Below are 18,475 nucleotides of genomic sequence, written 5' to 3'. Positions count from 1 at the left end.
GGGCCTTTCGGGAACAGGGAGAACAGCATATGCAAAGGTCCAGCAGCAGGACCATGCTGGCAAGCTCCAGGAACATCGAGGAGGTCAGTGTAGCTGGAGCAACCAGGGGGAGAGGGTGGGCAAGGGTTCACAGAGCCACTGGGGCAGAGGACATCGCAGGACGTTGCAGGCCATAGGAGGACTGGGACTTTTCCACTACGTGCTGTGGGAGCCACAGGAAGATTCTGAGCAGATGGGCCACATTTTAAAAGGATGCCTGGGGCTGCTCAGCAGAGGAAGGAGTGTAGGGGACAAGGGTGGGGACAGGGAGCCCTTGAGGAGGGTGGCACAGGACACAGGGCAAGAGACGACAGAGGCCAAGAGCAGGGTATGGGCCATGGGAGGGGAGTGGGAGCTGGATCTGACAAGATCAGATGGGGCAGGAGTGGGGTGGTCAAGGGGGACTCCTCCTGGAGCCTGAGTATCAGGAAAAATGGAACTGCTGTCAGGAAACAGACCATCAACTCAGCAAGGGCCTGTGAGTGAGTGAAGAAAGGAGGGGATAAATGAATGAACGACTATAGGATCTAACTGCTAGGAGGAGGGAAATAGATCAGCACCTTGCTAGAATGGCAGAGCCCCCTGATTGGCGGCTGCCAATCAGGGCTCCTGCAGGGTCTGCGTCGTCGCCCCCTTCCCCTTCCTGTTTGCTGGGACAGGTCCTGAATCAGACATCCCGAATGGAGATCCAGCTGCTGGAGACCTCACTGTCCACCAACAAGCTGGAGAAACAGCTACTCTTGCAGGGCCACGAGCTCCACAGGCTGCACGGCCGCAACAGGTGGGCGCTAGTGCCCTGGGACCGGGCCTGGCCTGGGGGCGAGGGCCAGCCTGGGACCCAAGTTGGCTGACACTCAGGATGGGGTGGGGGGACACCAGAGCCAGGGCTGGGCTAAGGCCAGGGCCAGGGTTGGAAACTGGACTGGGGGCTAGTGCCTGGGCCCAGGGCTGGGATCAGAGCTGGGGGCCCGGGGTTAGGACTAAAGTGAAGGGGGTGTCAGGCTGGAACCAGAGCCAGGGTAAGGACTGAAACCAGGGCTAGAGTCCAGACTCAAGCTGGGAGTGAAGGTGGGCTCTGGGGCGGGGCTGGGGACCAGACAGTCACCCCTGGGTGGAGACAGGAGACAGACATTTCCCCCGGAGGTTCGGGACACCCTGATTCTTTCTCCATTCTTTTTTTTTCTCCTTTCCTTCTTTGTTCCTTTATTTTATAAATTTTTAACAGTTTTTTTGAGCTACAGTTTATATGCTGTGCAGTTCACCCTGTAAATTTTTATTTGATTTACTTGCTTGTAAATAAGTAAATCTGATCTTATCCACTGGTTGCCTTTCCCAGAAGCAACCACATTGCCGGCCTCTCGCCTACACAGGCAGAGAAGAGAGAGTCTCAGCATTTGTAAGCAAATACACTTGAGGGGAACACCCTGCAAATTACAAAGAATAAAAAAGTCATGGGGTACAGATAAAGCAGAGAAATGGACTTCTGAGGCTGATTTAATCTTGGTTTCGAGCTGAGTGGAGAAAAACTGTCAAGGTCAAGGTGTTAGAGGAGGAAAAACCCATGCTCTGAAGCAGCCACCTGCCTGTGTGCAAGGGGAGATGTCATTGTCGCTCACGTGCTGGGTCAAGATCAGGCCATCAGGCCCACCCAGCTCCCTCTGATCTGTGTGCAGCTAATGATAGTTTGTCCACTTCCTTATTCTTGTGCCCCCACCCCGAGGTGGGGGAGAGCAGGGACTGGGACAGTCTGAATTGTCACCAGGTGCCTAGAAGTCACAGAAGACAGACGATGTCATCAATAAGCACTTGGCCCATGGAGAGAGCTTAAATTCTAGAACCCGAGTGTGCCCCCAGCTTTTTCTTTTCCTGCCGCAGAATTCAGGGCTCAGGGGAAATTCCTTGTGCCCTGGCTAGACTCATTGTTCTTGTCTGGAGAATGGGTCAGCATAACCTCATAAATAGGAGGACATCTCCCTCCCATCCTAACCCTTGGCCACACACCTGCCCACAGCAGAGGTAACCCCTCTTCCTAGTGTCTTGTCCTCTTCCATTCATTCAACCAACAATCACTTTTTTGAGCTCTTACCACATGTGAGACATTGTTCTAGACAAAGTGAACACATAGACAAAAATCCCTATCCCACAGCAGACATTATACAAGCTGACATTTGAGGGTTTCCTATGAATATGTAAACAAATACGTGTGCATAGTCCTTTTGTTGCCCTTCTTGAACCCAAATGGAGCGTACCACTCTGCACCTCTTTTTTCCAAGTATCCTGAAAACCGTTCCATAATTGCATGACACACTTGTCCATTCTTCTAATTGTATCATGTTGCACCCTATGGCTGCGCCCACGCTTATATCCCTAGTCCCCAATTTTGGGGATTAAGGTTGTTTCCTGTCTCTCACTCCTGTTCAACACCAAGCCCCTAATTATGTCCCCATACCTCCTCTCTCACACGCAGGAACAAACCAAGATAAAATGCCAAAAGTGGAATTGTTGAGTCAAAAGCTTTTTTTTTGCTTTTTCTAAAACTTTTTTTAAAAACTCATGACAAATATGCTCCATGTTTATTATATCACCAGACCATAAGGACCTATAAAACGAAAGGGAAAGTGGGTTCCCTCCAGCTGCCTCCATCCTCCTCCCTCTCCATCGCTCTCCTTCAGAACCACTTCATCAGGAGGAACAGCACTTAATGAATTGTCCTTCACTTTCTCTGTGCGCTCAGGCACCGCTTTGTCCTTCCACGTGTCTTTCCATGCCTTTTCCTATCAGTTCCCCGGTTTCCCTCTCCATTTCCAAGTAGACCTTTTTTCTTTCTCTTGTTTTGTCTTCCCATACGTGGGACTGCACTAGAGGCACTAATGTGCCGGCACAGTTCCCTCCGCGCTCTGGGCGTCTTTCCAGTTCCGTGCAGATGCGCTCTGCTTCCTTCCTCTTCGCGGCTCCAGAACATTTCCAGGGACACGGAAAGCAAACAGACTCAGCCAGCTCTGGCTGTTGGACATCGAGGCTGTTTAGTTTTTCTCTAGTATAACTAATCCCCCTAGGGGCACTCTCACGCCTGCTCCCTGGAGCTTATCTCCTGAGAGCGGACTGCTGGCTCCAAGGGCAGGCATACTGGGGATCTGGTAACCACTGCCCAGATTACTGGCATGTCCTCCCACCCGCACTTCTTTCTTCTGTGGACCCCAATCTATCTTCTTCCAGGGCGGGGTCTGTCTTTCCTCCCTTCCTAACTCTCTGCCCCCGGTGCACTTCCTCCCCGCCATCCCCGGCGCTGTGTAACCCAGGGCAGCACGCTCTGCCTCTCTGGGCCTCCGTGCGGATCTGTTCCGCGGAGTGCCCCCCAAGCCCCAGAGGCAAGCGCGCGAATGTGGCCGTGTGTGGGGACCCGCGGGATGACCCGCGTGCGCCCCCGCCCCGCAGCGCGCTGGAGACGCGGGTGCAGGCCCTGGAGACGCAGCAGCAGGCGGAGCTGGCTTCCCTCCGTGGCGAGAAGGAGCGGCTGCGGCGTCTGCTGGGCCGCCAGAGCGGCGCCCTCGCGGGCCTGGAGCGCAGCCTGCGCGCCGCCAGCGGCAACTCCAGTCTCCTGCAGCGGCAGCAGCGCCAGCTGCTGGAGTCGGTGCAGCGCCTGGTGCGCGTCGTGGCCCAGGGCCCGGGTGAGCGAGCGGGGCGCCTGCGCGGTGTGGGAGGAGGGCAGGAGAGGAGAGGGAGACCCTGCTTACCCTGCCGGCTCGCTTGCGAGGTGGGGGTAGGGGGCGCCTAGAAGCCACTGTGGGGCGGGGAAAGGCCCGGCCCCTCTCCCAGCACCTGTGAAACAGAAAAAACAGGAGGAACCAATCCAGACTCTACCTCTTGACTCCATGAGTGACCTTGGGCAGGCCCCCGTCCCTCTCTTGGCCTCAGTTTCCCCATCTGTTTAAAGGAAGTGAAGCTAATAAGGATACCACCAGCCCAGACTGACAAGTTTGGGTTCCAGGATCCACGCGTTCCATCCTCGCTTGCTCAGACTTGCCCCACCCCTCCCCTGTCCTCAGTTTCCCTCTCTATAGAATGGAGAGGTTAGACTCACTGTTCCCCAAAGACTTCTGTCACCCTGTTGCCCTTGTCCCTAAGCCCAGGAGAGCCAAACAGAAGTGAGGAGGTGACTCTGGCCCTAGCTTCTGAGAAGGGAGAACAATGCCTGGTCCTGCCCCCCCCCCATCACAACCAACTCTCACTGACTCCTCCTGATGGGGTCCATTTAGGGTGGCCAAGGCATTGCTGACTTCAGCTTCACTCAGTTAGCAAAGCCCTTACTGAGCACCCACTGTGTGCCGGGCCCAATGCCGAGTGCTGGGAATGCAGCAGTGAACAGCCTAGTCTTGCAAAAATACCCACCTGCCCATCTCTGGGTCTCTAAGTCAAGAGAATCTTTTTCAGTACCTAGTATGTGGCACTATGTGCTAGCTTTGTGTTTGAAATTTCCAAGCCACCAAAGGCCTAAAAGGCTGTGCTGAGGAGAGAGAACATGAACTTGAAGACAGCCAAAAGCCACATGAGGGTTTTGCATCAAGTGGGACTATATTTTGGGAAGCCTAATTGGAACTGGGCAGTGGAGAATGTCTGGGTGAGAGAAAGATATAGGAAGGGATTTCTAGGATTGCCATAGCAGAGGCTGGGAAGCCTTTAAGGCACAAGGAATCAAGCAATAGTGATGGGTTCCAGGTATGATGGCTGGCAGGGATTTGGGGCCAGAGGATGGCACCAGGGACCTGTCTAAGTCGGGCAGGCCCTGCTGGGTTAAGGAATTTGAGGCCCCAAGGAAGCCACAGGCAGGAGAAGTGGATACCTTCCAAACCATGATATGGAGTGACCCGAACCCATCACTGGCTTGTGCGTAGCCCTGGCAGGGAAGCCGCCTAAATGAGTCCCATGTGTGGGGTATTGTAGCTCAGCTCCTGATGCAGGCCCCAGCCCAAGAGGCCCCAAGGCCTCTCCCCACAGGCTCACCGCTAGCCCGGTCTCCAGCTGTGACCCAGTGTCTGTTCCCCAGTCTGGAGAGCAGGTTGCTTTGGGCACCTCGCCTCAGGCACACTTTGCCCAAACACCCTATCCCCCTGCCCCACTGTCACCAAAGAAGGGCATTGTGGATTTGTGCCTCCAGCCCAAGGCTCTAAAGACTCCTTCGTATGACCTAGAGAGAGGGGAGGCTTTGCCTGTGCCCCCAGCTATATGCCCTTGAGTCAGTGACCTTACTCTTGGGCCTTGGATTCCTGGTCTATGAAAGGGGGAAGGATCTCCTTGGAGTTCAGACCCCAGTTACCTCTCCTGGAAGTCCTGGAAGACTCTGGAAGCCTGGTCCGTGGCCGCCCTGCTTTGAGTCTCATCCCCTCCAGTCCCTGTTCCACACTCGAGCCAGAGTGCTCCTCCTTGGCACAGCCCAGGCTCCTCATCCTGGCTCACAAGGGGCTGACTTGGCCCCTTGCTGAAACTCAGCCTCATCTCTCCTTCTTTGGTGACCATGCCTGTGCCAGGTTTGCCCTACTCCCGTCAAGTTCATCGGACAGCCAGAGTTCTCTCTGGCCTCAGCTCTGCTCTCATGGTGGTGGATCTTTTCCTTCCTTGGCCTCCACCACTTCCCATCACTGCACACACCAGGACTGTTCCCACCTTAGAGCCCTTGAACTTGCTGTTCCCTCTGCTTGGAACATTTTCCCCTTCTCCGAGGTCACTTCTGCCCTTTATCCACGTCCCAGCTCATGGTCACCTCCCCTAGGAAGTTTTCCCAGGTCTGATACCTCTCCCTGTCCCTGGCACCTCCCAACCCAGAAGCTGGCAGGAAGTAGTGCCCACCTGGTCCCTTCCCTCTCTCCTTAGCTTACCTCCAATTGCTTCTGCTTTATCCCATCGCAGCCTCTGTGAGGGCCGCTGAGCACGTGTTCCAGGATTGTGCAGAGATCCAGCGCTTCGGGGCCAATGCCAGCGGCATCTACACCATCCATGTGGCCAATATGACAGAGCCCAGGAAGGTTAGGGGACTCCCTGGGGGCTGAGAATATCCGAGGGTTTGAGTCAAGGGCATCCCTGGCAGGCCATCCCCCATCAGCTTCAGGCTTTCTACAACATCTGACATGTCAGAGAAGGTGGGCTGACCCTACCTTCTGGAGCCCCAATCAGAAATCAGAATGTGGAGGTAGAGAAGTTCCCAGAGATGCTTTCAGTTGGAAGGGCAGAAAATAGTCCTGTGTTGCTTAAAGTAATGTTAGCTGATTCAGTAAATCAACCCTGAAAATCCAGAGGCTTAACACAAAGATCTTTCTTTCTTTCTTTCTTTCTTTCTTTCTTTCTTTCTTTCTTTCAGATTTTATTTATTTGTCAGAGAGAGAGAGAGAGAGAGAGAGCACAAGCAGGGTGAGCAGCAGGCAAAGGGAGAAGCAGGCTTCCCCCTGAGCAGGGATCCCAATGTGGGACTCTACCCCAGGACCCTAGGATCAGACACCTAACCAACTACCCCACCCAGGCATCTCAAAAGAAGTTTATTTCTAATTTACATATAGTCCAGTTGAATGCAGGTGTGGGGGCTCTGCTCCACATGGGAAATTAGGGACCAGGACCAACAGAGACCCCAGTGAATGTTTCCAAGTTTGCCCTGGGCTTTGAGCTCCAGTTAGCGGGTGGATGAGGGGTCAAGGGAAAGGGGTGCTATCAGGAGAGAGGGTTTGGGGATGAGGCCCAGAAATGAAAGACTATGGGGAACAACTAACCAGTCTTTGCTCTTCCTAATTCTGTTTGAGTTCCTTTGAATTCCATATCAGTTTGTCTCCAGACTGTCTTTAACACTTCACGCACACCTGCTCAACTCTTCTTTTGACACAGAGATCAAGCCCTTGATTTCTAGCTAGAATTACACGTTTTTGTTTAATTTATTTTTATAATTATCTGAATAAAAACAAGGGTTACTAGTTTTCAATTTATGGTACTGTAAGATTTCCTTTCAAAATACAGTTAATCTAAGTATTTAAGTTTTTTTTTTTTAAGAGACATGACTTTTTAAGTAAATATTCTACAGGAAACTAAGTAAGTTCAGCTATCGTAGAATTCTGGGAGACCCAAGTTCTGGGCTCACACCTCAGCTTTTCTTTCTTTTCGTTTCTTTTCTTTTCTTTTCTTTTTAAGATTTTATTTATTTATTTGACAGAGAGAGAGAGATCCAAATAGGGAGAGAAGCAGGCAGAAAGAGAGGGGGAAGCAGGCTCCTCACTGAGCAGAGAGCCCGATGCGGGGCTTGATCCCAGGACCCTGAGACCATGACCTGAGCTGAAGGCAGAGGCTTAACCCACTGAGCCACCCAAGCGCCCCTCAGCTTTTCTTGTCTCACTTGCCTTGAGCAAGTCCCTTCTTTCTGGACCTCAGTTTCCCTTCTTGCACCTTCTGCTACTTCCACAACAGAAGCCACTGTCTTCTCTCCCTGAGCTGGCCTCTACCTTGTCAGAGCTGCTCCCTCCCCTGGAGGGGCCATTCCCCTTGTCTGCCTGTCAGGCACATGCCAAGGCCCTGTTCTAATGCTACCTCCTCTGAGAAGCCTTCCAGGGTTACCCAGTGACTCCTTAGAAGCTCCCCTTATAGCTACCCAAATGTTCATAATCCATAGTCTGCCTACCCATCATGGCCTCCTCCAGACCAAGCCAGCCCTGAGGGTTGATTTATCTCTCACTGAACACCTAACTAATACTGAACTGGCTGGAAAAGGGATATGGGAACAAAGATTAGGCTGAAAGAGGAGATTATGATATGGCAGATGGTGAGCCCTTTGAGAGTAAGACTTTTTCTGTCTTATCCATACTGTCAACCCTTCTTGTCCTGAATAGAGCTTGGTATGAAGCAGTGCTCAGAAAACATTTGTCTGCCGAATGTAAGAGCAATTCCTAAGTCTGCACTGTGGGCCTAGCGCTCTATGCCTCTCGGCATTTAATCCTTACAACAGCCTCACAATAACAACAAGAGAAAGTCTCCACTTACTGAGTGCCCAGTACGCCAGGCTCTGTGCTTTAGATGGCTCAGCTTACATAGTTCTCACATCAAGCCTATTTGCAGATGAGAAACTGAGGCATAAAGAGGTTAAGGTCTTAATACTTGCATTTTATGAATGAGGAAAGGAAGGCTCTGAGGGGAGCATCACTTGCCCACGACTTCAGAAAAATGATGACGATAAGTGGGAAATGTGAACCTGGATATTTCTGATGTCCTCAAGCACCAGGCTCACTTGTTGTTCTGTGAGAATGTCAGCCAAATCGAAATCGGGCTGGCCCAGACCTGCCTCTGACAGCTCCCGGGGGCTTCCGAATCCCTCCCCCAGCACCATCCAACTCATTCCAGGTGTTCTGTGACATGGAGGCCAATGGAGGCGGGTGGACTCTCATCCAGCGCCGTGAGAACGGCAGCGTGAATTTCCAGCGGAACTGGAGAGATTACAAACAGGTAACACGACTGCCCTGGGAAGGGGCTTCTCCACTCTGAAGCCTGGTGGAGGTGGATCAGAGGCAGGACACTGGTTTACCCTCAGCCCTTCCCAGAAAAAAAAAAAAAAAACCAGAAACCCACCTAAGGACAACTATCCTCAAACAGATTTTCCGAGTGCACATTTGCTGTCAGGGACTCCGTCATCGAAAATCAAACCTTCTTTTTGCAAGTTCTAAGACAGACCCTAAGAATAAAAGTTTAACTTTATTTCTTTATTTGTAGAAAGATCATATATACATGTTGCTTAGAAAATTTTTTTAAGAATACAAAAAAAAAAAAAAAGGAACAGAAGAAAATAATCTCCCCTGCCCACCCCTGGCTGCATTGCTTAAGTCAACGTCCTTGTCTTTGCACACACTAATATCATCATATCTGCAGGAGAGATTCTTTAACATAGAATTATTGGCTCAAAAAAACCCCATGCATTTTACAAGATGAGACATAGTGTCGGATTGTCTTCCAATTTTTTAATTAAATTTTGAATAACGGAACTTTGGCAAGCTGACTTAAAAGCTCTTAAAGTTTCCACGAGCAAAAGAAATAGAAAAGGATACGTGGAAATGCAACAGTATCATTAGTTGTGTCTGCTTACTGTTAGTTTGATAAATACTTAAAAAAGAAATACCAAATTAAGATAGGGAGTGTTCTTGAGCCATTTGGGTTTTAAACAATTTTTGAAACGACAAAAAGGAATAGGATACTCAGACGCAGAAACACACAAGGGCAGTGATTATTAATCATTAGGCTGATCAGCAGCGCCGCGTGACTAAAATGGGGAGTGGGGCTTAGGTGTGTCCCTGTCCTTGGTGCTGAATTGTGGCTCTGCCCAGGGCATTGGTTTCTCCTCACCCAGGGACACTGGTAACCGCTAACATGCTTAGCTTTGCATTTCTATGTTGCTGAAATTTTGCAGCAACTGCCATGTCACTGAACAAAATTTTCTCTACAGTGTATGCAGCTGATTAAAATCTTTAATTTTTTGCCGCTAAGGGCACAGATCTTAGGTGTAAGATATTCAGTGGATTTTTACATACATATTCACCCGTGTGACCACCATTCAAAGCTAGGTATACAACACTCCTGGCACCACGGAAGCCCTCCCTGTGTTCCCTTCTGCCTCCATGTGTCCCGGTCAAGAAGCTATTCTGACTTCTATCACCACAGATTCATTTTGTTTGTTCTCAAACTCTGTAGAAATGTGATTTCAATTATTTTGAACAGAAATTTACATTTACAAAAATCTTAGTCCTTTTGCTCCAGGAGGTGGGGAACTCCCATCCCTAGGCCTGCCCACACTGTACTTTATGGACTTGATCATCAGGCAAAGTGGTTTTGGATTAAGTGGCCCTGGAACCTGGCCCAGCCCAGCTCCTTAGCCAGCGGGGCAGCCTCCCGTCACAGCATGAAACCCACCCCTACCCTTCCTTCTCCACAGGGCTTCGGTGACCTGGCAGGGGAGCACTGGCTGGGCAATGAGGTGGTGCACCAGCTCACCAGCAGGGCAGCCTACTCTCTGCGTGTGGAGCTGCAAGACTGGGAGGGCAATGAGGCCTATGCCCAGTATGAGCATTTCCAGCTGGGCAGCGAGGGGCAGCTGTACAGGTGGGCTCGGGGCCCAGGCTGGTGGGCGGGCCGGGGTCCCGGGCTAGTGGCTGTAGAGTCTGCACCACGGGTCAGTCCCTGGGCGTCTCCTGTTCCTACCATCTGTCCCCCATTTGGGCACACGTCACGGGTTCTGGAGGCGGCTGGTTAACACTCAGCACGTCCTAGCCACTGGGTGGGGTGGAGAGCATGTCGCTGACGTTGCCGGCCTAGGAGCAGGAAAGGGCCTTCTAAGGTCAGTCACCCTGAGTCAGCCGTATTACTGAGGCCCAGAGCAGGGAGTCCAGGCTGTCCATGCTGTGGGGTGAGGTGGAAAGGTCCCTGGGCAGGGAATCAGGGGACCTGAGCTCATTCTGGCTCTGTTTCATCTCACTTTGTGAACTTGGGCAAGTCAACATTCTGGCTTCTCTGTACCTCTGCTTGTTAACTGCAGGATGGGCTTAAATAGAAGTATAATGTAAAACCAGCAAGGTCTCCCACACCTCCCTTGGCTTGGTTCTTAGCTCTGTTTAGGAAAAGAAAAGAGCATCTATTGAGCACCTACTATGTTCCCAAAGCATATTATTCCATTTAGTCTTCCTACAACACTCTGAGGTAAGCATTGCTCTACCTGCTCTAGGGATGTGGGAGCAGGCACAGAGCTTAAGTTCCCTGCCCAAAGTTACAAGTTAGGTAGAGCTTGGACTTGAACTCAGATCTCACTGTTACCAAAACTCGGGGTGTTTCCACTATGTGATATTGCCTCTCTGAGAAACTCAAGGTTATCTTTGAACAGGACAGGATTGAAATCATAGACTCACGCTCACAGGTCTGCAAAGGACCTCACTGTGTCATCTGGGTCTTCCCATGATGCTAGAATCTCCTCCACAGCCGTAGTCATCAGCAACCCAGGAATCCCTCCACTGAAAGGAAGGTCACTTCCTCCAAAGGAATCTCTAGAGGCTCTCTGTCCTCCTACACTTTATGTCTAATTCCAACTTGAGGAGCTTTTCAATGAGTGCCCTGTCCTTCTCTGGTCTTTTTAAATGCTCCTGGATCCTCCAGCTACATTGTCCTGACATCCTCTTTATGAGGACCCACCCCAACCTGATAGTAGTCCTCCTTAAACTGTAAGCTTCAGAGCTGAATGGACCATGCCCTGGGTTCGGGCTAGGCAGGGCAAAGCTGGATGCCCTTCTACTCCTCAAGATGACCAGTGAGTCACCGCAACAACCTGCCGACTCCCCTTTAAGCCACCAAAGCCAAGGCTTAAGTCCTGACTCCCTGAGTGACCTTAGCAACCTCCCTGAGCAACCCTAAAGGACTATCTCCACCTTCTCATCTGTAAAATGGGTGCCCTGCATACATCTGCTTCATTCAACATGTTATGAAGCTCAAATGAGATACTGCCCATAGAGCATTAACACAGTGCCCAGCACTTAGTAAGTGCTCAGCAAATAATGTTGTAATTGCTGTCCCCAAGGCAGCCTTAACACACTCAGCAGGCCTGCTCTGTGTGAGTTCACTGCTGTTCTTATCCCCAGTGCCTGGTTCACAGTCCAGTGTGTCCTGTGTGTCTGGGGGTGAGCAGGTCCACAGGCAGTCCCACACTCCCAGGAAGACAGTAGCTGCCTATGGGGATAGTGCAGGGGCACAGAGATGCTCATGCAAACAGGAAGGACTCCCTGGAGGAGGTAAGGCCTATAAATGGTAGGTATCCTCCAGACAAAGAGAGACTAGGAAGGGCATCCCAGGCAGAGGGGATAAGTTACATCCAACTGGTGACAGATACCCCAAACCTGAGCAAGTCTCTATCAAGATCATAAGGAAGAATCCCCACTCATTCAGGAAAAGCTTGGGAGCTGGGGCAGGGGGCGGGGGGGTAGAGATCCTAGAAGACACAGACCTGGAAACTGCCAGAGAAGAGCCAAGGAGACGGTGACAGAACAGAGGCCAGCCTCCATGCCCCCACCATAGAGTCAGCTGGTTGGTGAGATGGGGAGCATCCCCGCAGGGAAGCTGAGTCAGCCCTGGGGCCTGGGGGTCAGGGGCAGGAGGGGCGCCTCTAGGTATCAGACACAATAATGGGAGCCTTCTGGAGCCTGGCTGAAGCACACACATTAGCCCGCAAGAGGAAGTGGCCCACAGAGCAAGGGAGAAGAGGCACAGACAGGCACGCACACAGATACCAGGTGTATGCCCCCCAGAGGTGCCCACACAGCCAGATTTGCTTACAAAGGCAGGATCCACACAGAGACCCACACAGAGGTACCCAGGGGCGTGCAGAGACATACATGCCCATGTGGAGGGTGATGGGAGGGGGCACTGGGCCTACAGAGTGCCCGGGCTACAAGTGCACAGCTACATAAACAGACACACACACCATCAGACATAGGGACAGATTCCAGGGCACACACCGGGACCCACCATAGCTCTTGCTGCATAAACTTCAAACACACACACACACACACACACACACACACACGTGCAGGCATGAAGAACTGTACCCAAATGCTCACACCAGTAGACACACAGACCCCACCCACAGATCCACAGACATGTGGAAACATACCTTGTGTGTCTAATAACTTGGGAATACCCAGAGACTTGTGTGTTTGAGGTCCCTGGGCTTGAGCTGTGAACATGTTCAAAGTGCCTCTGAACGATAGGTCACATGGGGCTTCCTGGTCCCCGACTTGAGAATTTTCCAGAGGTCACAAGATTCCCCATGCTAGTTCCCACAGGAGAGGGGAAGAGAGGCAGAGCCCAAGCTGAGGACTTGGAGACATTTAGGGAGGCCAGTGCTGCTGGAATGATCTCGTGAGACCATTGGCTTTGTCCAGCCATGATTCCACGCACCTCAGACTGAAAGTGACCCCCAAACCTCAGCCTGAGCTCCAAGACTGACCTTGAACTGACATCACTGAAACATCAAGGGGAGCCTCTAATGGCCACGGAGAGAAGCCAGGCCAACCTGCCATCCCCACCCGTGGGAGCTCCTGGCCAGATGGGCCCCTTTACAGGGAGGTTGAGACACCCATCCCATAAGTCCCAGGCTGCACGTTTAAGGGCACAGTTAGGGTTTCCCAGTTGGGCCACCTGGACCCTTGACGGCCATGCCACTGCCTCACTGCAGACAGGCAGAGCCCACGGTGGGAGGCGCAGGGACTGAGCTAGTCCCCACACCCAGGTCCCACATTCCCTCTTGATCCCACCAGCGGCATCTCCCAGGCCCTGCCCTGGGGGAACCAGAGCTGTCCCGAGCTGCTCTGGGTGCATCTGGTGTCCATTTTTCTCCACCCCTAGGACCCTCAACCCCCAGGGCTGCAAGAACACAGTACCCTCTCCCATCAGGCTGAGCAGGAGCCCGTGGTGGCTGTGTGTCCTGGGCGGGACCACAGGGACAACGGCTAACAAGCACTAATGTGCTGCTCTGCCCTCCTCAACCCCGGGGGGCCTTGGATCACAATAATGCAATGATGTCGTCACGGGTAACAGGACTGTCGTTACCATTTCACAGAAGGAGAAATTGAAGCTGACAGGCGACGTAGTCTGCCCACGGTCATACTGCTGGCGAGTGGCAGAGCTCAATTCGAATCCAGGCATTCTATCCCCAGAGTTCATGGTTGTAATTGCCACACAGCCTTGGCTGTGCCCACCAGGGTCTCATAGCCTGGCAGAGAAAGAGAAACCCCCAGCTGGCTGCAGATGTGCAAATCACAGGACTGGGGGTGCTGCAGATCCATGTGGGCTGGTGTGGTCAGGGGAGGCTTCCTGGAGGTGGCAGGCTGGGGTCGCAGGGTGGTCAGCTGGGGAGCAAAATGCACACAGCTCCCCAGACAGGCCACCCTAGGCTGGGACCTGGCTCTCACTGTCTTTCATTCCGAGGCCTAGGGCAGTCTCCCTTGGTTCTTGGGATCTCTGTTTCTTCATCTGTAAGATGGAAATAAGAGGGTGTTGTGAGGATGCCAGGAGCAGGAGCTAAGCCACAGAATGCCTAGCACATAGAAGGTGTTCAAAAAAATGTTGGGCATTGCTCTCATTATTAGTATTATTATTTTGATCCTTTTCACTCCTGTCCAAGACTCAGGGTCAGTGAGATGGGGGAGGCCTGGCACACAGCGGGTGCTCTGTCCCTGGGAGGCAGCAGGCAGGGAGGGCAATCCAGGGGCCCGGACAACCCAAGCAGCCTAGACTGGGGCTTCCCCTCCCAGAACAACTGGAGGGGGAGCCCCAGTCTCAGCAAAGCCTCTTGGGCGGGGGGAGACCTTCTTTAACCAGTCCCGACCTAACTCTGGACCCATCTCCCATCACCACCTCCGGGTGGCCTCCAGGCTTTCTCTGAGCGGGTACAGCGGGTCAGCAGGGCGCCAGAGCAGCCTGGTCCTGCAGGGCACCAACTTCAGCACCCGTGATGCAGACAATGACAACTGCCTCTGCAAGTGTGCCCAGATGTTATCTGGAGGTGGGTGTGGGGGGCCGAAGCCCCATGTGTCCCCAGGCTCACCTGGCGGGACACCCCCATTACCTCCCCATCCAGGTCCCGGGTGGCCAGGTGTTGTCGGGAAAAGTGTGCAGGTGGGGTCTCACCCACCTGCATGCTGGCCTGGCCACACTCCTCCATCCCTTCCCCTTCCAAGTCCTTGAGGTTCCCTCGGGGTTTCCCCTCATTCTGACACAGGCACCACTGATCTTCCTCTGAGACTGAGCTAGGGGAACACTGAGGGTGGGGTGCGATGCCTGATCAGTCCCAGCCACAAGCCTAAGAATCTGCTTCCCAGACTGAGCGGGACCAGGATGGGGAGACCTGGACAGGGGAACAAGGGGCAGCTCTCCACCAACCCTGATTCTAGTGGTGTTCCTTGGGAAGGACAGAGGTCAGAGAGAGGAACAGCAGGGGACATGGAGCAGTGGACACAGAGAGCTCTGTGGGGACAGAAGTCCAGAGGGGGAGATAGAGAAAGACAGATGGACACAGTATGTGAGAGACAGACCAGGAAAGGCAAGGAAACACAGACCAAAGAGAGAGACAGAGACATCAGAGGGAGCCCCAAAGAGACACTGTCACAAGCTGGGGGCTATCGAGGTGCTGCCTTCAGTGGCTGCAGGCTGAGCAGAGGGTCTGGGAGTCTCCCTGCTGCCCCCATGCCCTTGACACTCGGCCCCATCCCCTGAGAGCTGGCTTCCCAGAGGAGGCAGCAGCCCTGAGGAGTCCCTGGGGTGGGGGACTGCCCTCAGCCCACTGACTGGCCCCCGCCTCCCTAAGCACATCCCTCTCCCTCTCCCAGGATGGTGGTTTGACGCCTGCGGCCTCTCGAATCTCAATGGCATCTACTACCCAGCTCGTCACCACGTGCGCAAGCTCAACGGCATCCGCTGGCACTACTTCCAGGGCCCTAGCTACTCGCTGCGGGCCACTCGCATGATGCTGCGCCCCGTGGGCATCTGAGAAGCAGACGCGCCTGGAGGTTGGACCCAGAGGAAGAGCCGGGACTGGGCATCCCCTGGAAAAGCTGGACTCCAAACATGGGACAGAGTGCTGGGCATTGTCCTGGGTCCCCTGGGTCCCCTGAGCCCAGCCCTCCTTGCCCAAAGTCAGAGGGTCCACTGCCTCCCTGTTCCCCTCCAGTTGTGAAATGGTGGGTCATGGGGAGATCGTGCCTCTATAGTGCCCCTCTGTCCTCTTCCTTTCTATCTCCTACACGGGTCCCTGCCAGCTTGAGGGTCACAACACACTGAATGAGCTGAGAACAGAATTCTTTTAGGTGTTCGAAGAAATACATGACTAACAGTCCACCCCTCCTAGGCCCCAGCATCTGGAGCTCTGACCTGGTCTCTTGGGGGCTCCAGAAGATCTAACAAGAATTTCTTTACCCCCAGCATGTCCTAGAATATGATCTGGAGAGAATAACTCAGGCTCCCCTCGAAAAGTACCTATGGTCAAGTGAGGGAGGGAAACACCTGGTTAAATCAATATGAACAGGCATTCTTAGCTGCAGGACTTGTCAGAGACTTTAGAGAGGTCATATGCCTTTGTTTAAAGTGGGCAGCTTTCTCCAAGTGTCCTTATTTGAAAACAGGTCCTCTTTATCCCAGAACATCTAAGATGCCCCTGGAAAAAATTGGTCAAGTGTGATGAGAAGGAGCCCCTTCTCCCCACCCCCATCTGCACTCACCCTTTCTAACTACAAGAGACACAGTGACGGTCTCAAACAGCCTCTAAAAACAACTGGAAGAAGCTTTGGTTTAGAGAAGACACATGCCACCCCTGAAGAAGGGTCTAGAACTAAGTTTCCAGTCTGTGCTTTGGGCTGGGGTCCTGCTAGGTTCCTTCTGGCCCTAAGAAGCCAGATCTCTGCCTGGAGGCTACCCTCTCAGCACTCCCTGCGATCCTAGCTCACCTCAGCTCAAGTTCAGGAACTGTTACGGACTGTCCACTCTACCTTGGGCAGGATGCCAGTCTTAACGTCCAGAACCTCCAGCCTCCAAGCCAGGACACTAGCCCTCTCCTCCCACCTGATCCAACAGTGATGCTACAGCTGGGGGTTCGAGGGAGGTGGGAGTGGGGAGGCAGAGCCGGCCTTGGCCTGGGTCTGGAAGACCAGGGGCTCCCCATGAGCTTCCATCAGAGGACAGGGTCAGAGAGGGGCCACAGCCACTCTGCCACCCACCCCCATCACGGTCACCCTCCTCGGGCCTGATGAGACCAGCACTGCCCTGCCATCTTCAGCCAAGACCTAGACCAGCTGAGACAAGCCTGCTCTCCCACTAGGGTACGCCTCTGTCTTCGGGAGGTTTTCTCCTGGATAAGGCTGGAGTGATGGAAATGGGCCACCTTTTCCCACCTGTCCTTGAGTCCCACCTCAGACAGTCCCCCAAGCAAAGCCAGCACAGATTAATGCTGATCTCTTTGAAAAAAAACAAAGAAGTGGTTGCCAATGGTGGCCTTGCGGGCATGAGGGGGAAAGTACCGAGGGACAGGGTGCTGCCCAGAAGGCCCACGTGGCCTCACACACCATTTGCTAGCCAGGCCTTTATTTAGCATCTACTGTGTGCCCGGTCGTGCTGTGGGTGGGGCTCTGGAATTGGACAGACCTGCTCCAGCTCCTGGACTTGAGGCCCGTGGCTCAGCCTCTCAAGGCCTCAGTTGCCTTGTCTGTGAAATGGAAATGACGCTCCCTCCTGGCTGGGCCGTGGCAGGAGGCAATGAAACTGTGTATGTCAGCTTTGTAACAGGGCTCAGCACGAGCAGGTGCCTAATAAAGTTTAGTTCCCACAGAGGAAAGTGGGGTGAGGAAATTCACCCCTAAGTGAATTCACCCCCTTCTTCCAAACCCAAGTAAGGTGAGCATTTGTTTTTGAATCCATGGCATTTATGTTTGCACTGTGGAGTGTACAGGCCAGGTGTGTGCCGGAGAGGAGGTGAAGGCAGAGCTGGGAGCCCCAGAGACAGACCCCTCTGGGTGGGATGAGTCCCAAATCCTGGTCTGTGCTCATTTTTTACAAAAGGCTGAGAAGCTGATTTGGGTTATCCTCAGATGCCTGTTGTTAAATATTCATCCTTCCTTCCTACCTCCCTTCCTCCTCCATGCCAGGACTCTCCAGCACAGGAGACAGAAAGGAACTGGTCCTAAGGAACGGACTGACTCACATACCAGGAAGTCTAGGGGTGGGTTCAGGCACGGTTAGATCCAGGGGCTCAACTCATACCTGTCTTCACCTCTCAGCCCTGCATCCACCATGTTGACTTTACTCTCAATCAGGTTTTCTCCTGACAGGTGGCTCCAGTAGCCCTAGGCTCACATCCTCCCAGGTGAGCATCCCTAAGGCAGAGAGTTCCCCTGTCCCAGTGATTCTGGCAAGGGCATGATATTCTCCAGCTGGGATTGGTCCTCCTGTGCCCATCTCTGCATTTATCACTGGGCATCTGATTGACCAGACCTGGGCCACCTGATCATGCCTGGAACAGGGCTGGGATCAATCCCACCCAAGTCACATGGACTAGCAGTTTGCAGGCACTATTTCCAGGCTGACAATCACTCTTCCTCCTTCCATCTCTCTGCCTCCCATTTCCCTTCTCTCCATCTCTGCACCCTCTCCCATCCTCCTCACCCCAAGCTTCAGCTCATCCCAGGGTTGCCCCAAACTATCAAGGACACAGCTGTGGCCTGTCTAGGGATGTCAGACCCTGGTTCGCTGTCCTGGCTGTGTCCCTGAAACAGAGCCCCTCTCCCTCCTGAGCCTATGTTTCCCATCCATGCAATTAGGACAGAGCAGCTCCTGACCTCTGTAAGCCCCTGACAGTGACGCTGACCCACAGCGGCTGCGGACAGTGGAAGGACTC

At 53.0% G+C, this 18,475-nt stretch overlaps 1 protein-coding gene across 1 annotated transcript in view; it reads left to right on the top strand.

Moving 5' to 3' along the window:
- The window catches only part of ANGPT4 (angiopoietin 4), a 41,712-nt gene extending 24,240 nt beyond the window's left edge, over nucleotides 1–17,472 (top strand). Inside the window, exons 3-9 of the mRNA XM_080814014.1 lie at nucleotides 699–820; nucleotides 3,475–3,707; nucleotides 5,944–6,059; nucleotides 8,407–8,508; nucleotides 9,986–10,152; nucleotides 14,466–14,596; nucleotides 15,420–17,472. Of these exons, the coding sequence (XP_080670140.1) occupies nucleotides 699–820; nucleotides 3,475–3,707; nucleotides 5,944–6,059; nucleotides 8,407–8,508; nucleotides 9,986–10,152; nucleotides 14,466–14,596; nucleotides 15,420–15,580 (1,032 nt within the window). The 3' untranslated portion in view covers nucleotides 15,581–17,472. The remainder of the gene's footprint in view (nucleotides 1–698; nucleotides 821–3,474; nucleotides 3,708–5,943; nucleotides 6,060–8,406; nucleotides 8,509–9,985; nucleotides 10,153–14,465; nucleotides 14,597–15,419) is intronic.
- The last annotated feature ends 1,003 nt before the right edge of the window (nucleotides 17,473–18,475 follow it).

The sequence above is a fragment of the Martes martes genome (assembly GCF_963455335.1).
Source record: "Martes martes genome assembly, chromosome: 9".
Classification (NCBI taxonomy): Eukaryota; Metazoa; Chordata; class Mammalia; order Carnivora; family Mustelidae; genus Martes; species Martes martes.
Note: the sequence above shows the minus strand (reverse complement) of the source record. Positions and strands in the feature narration are given on the sequence as shown.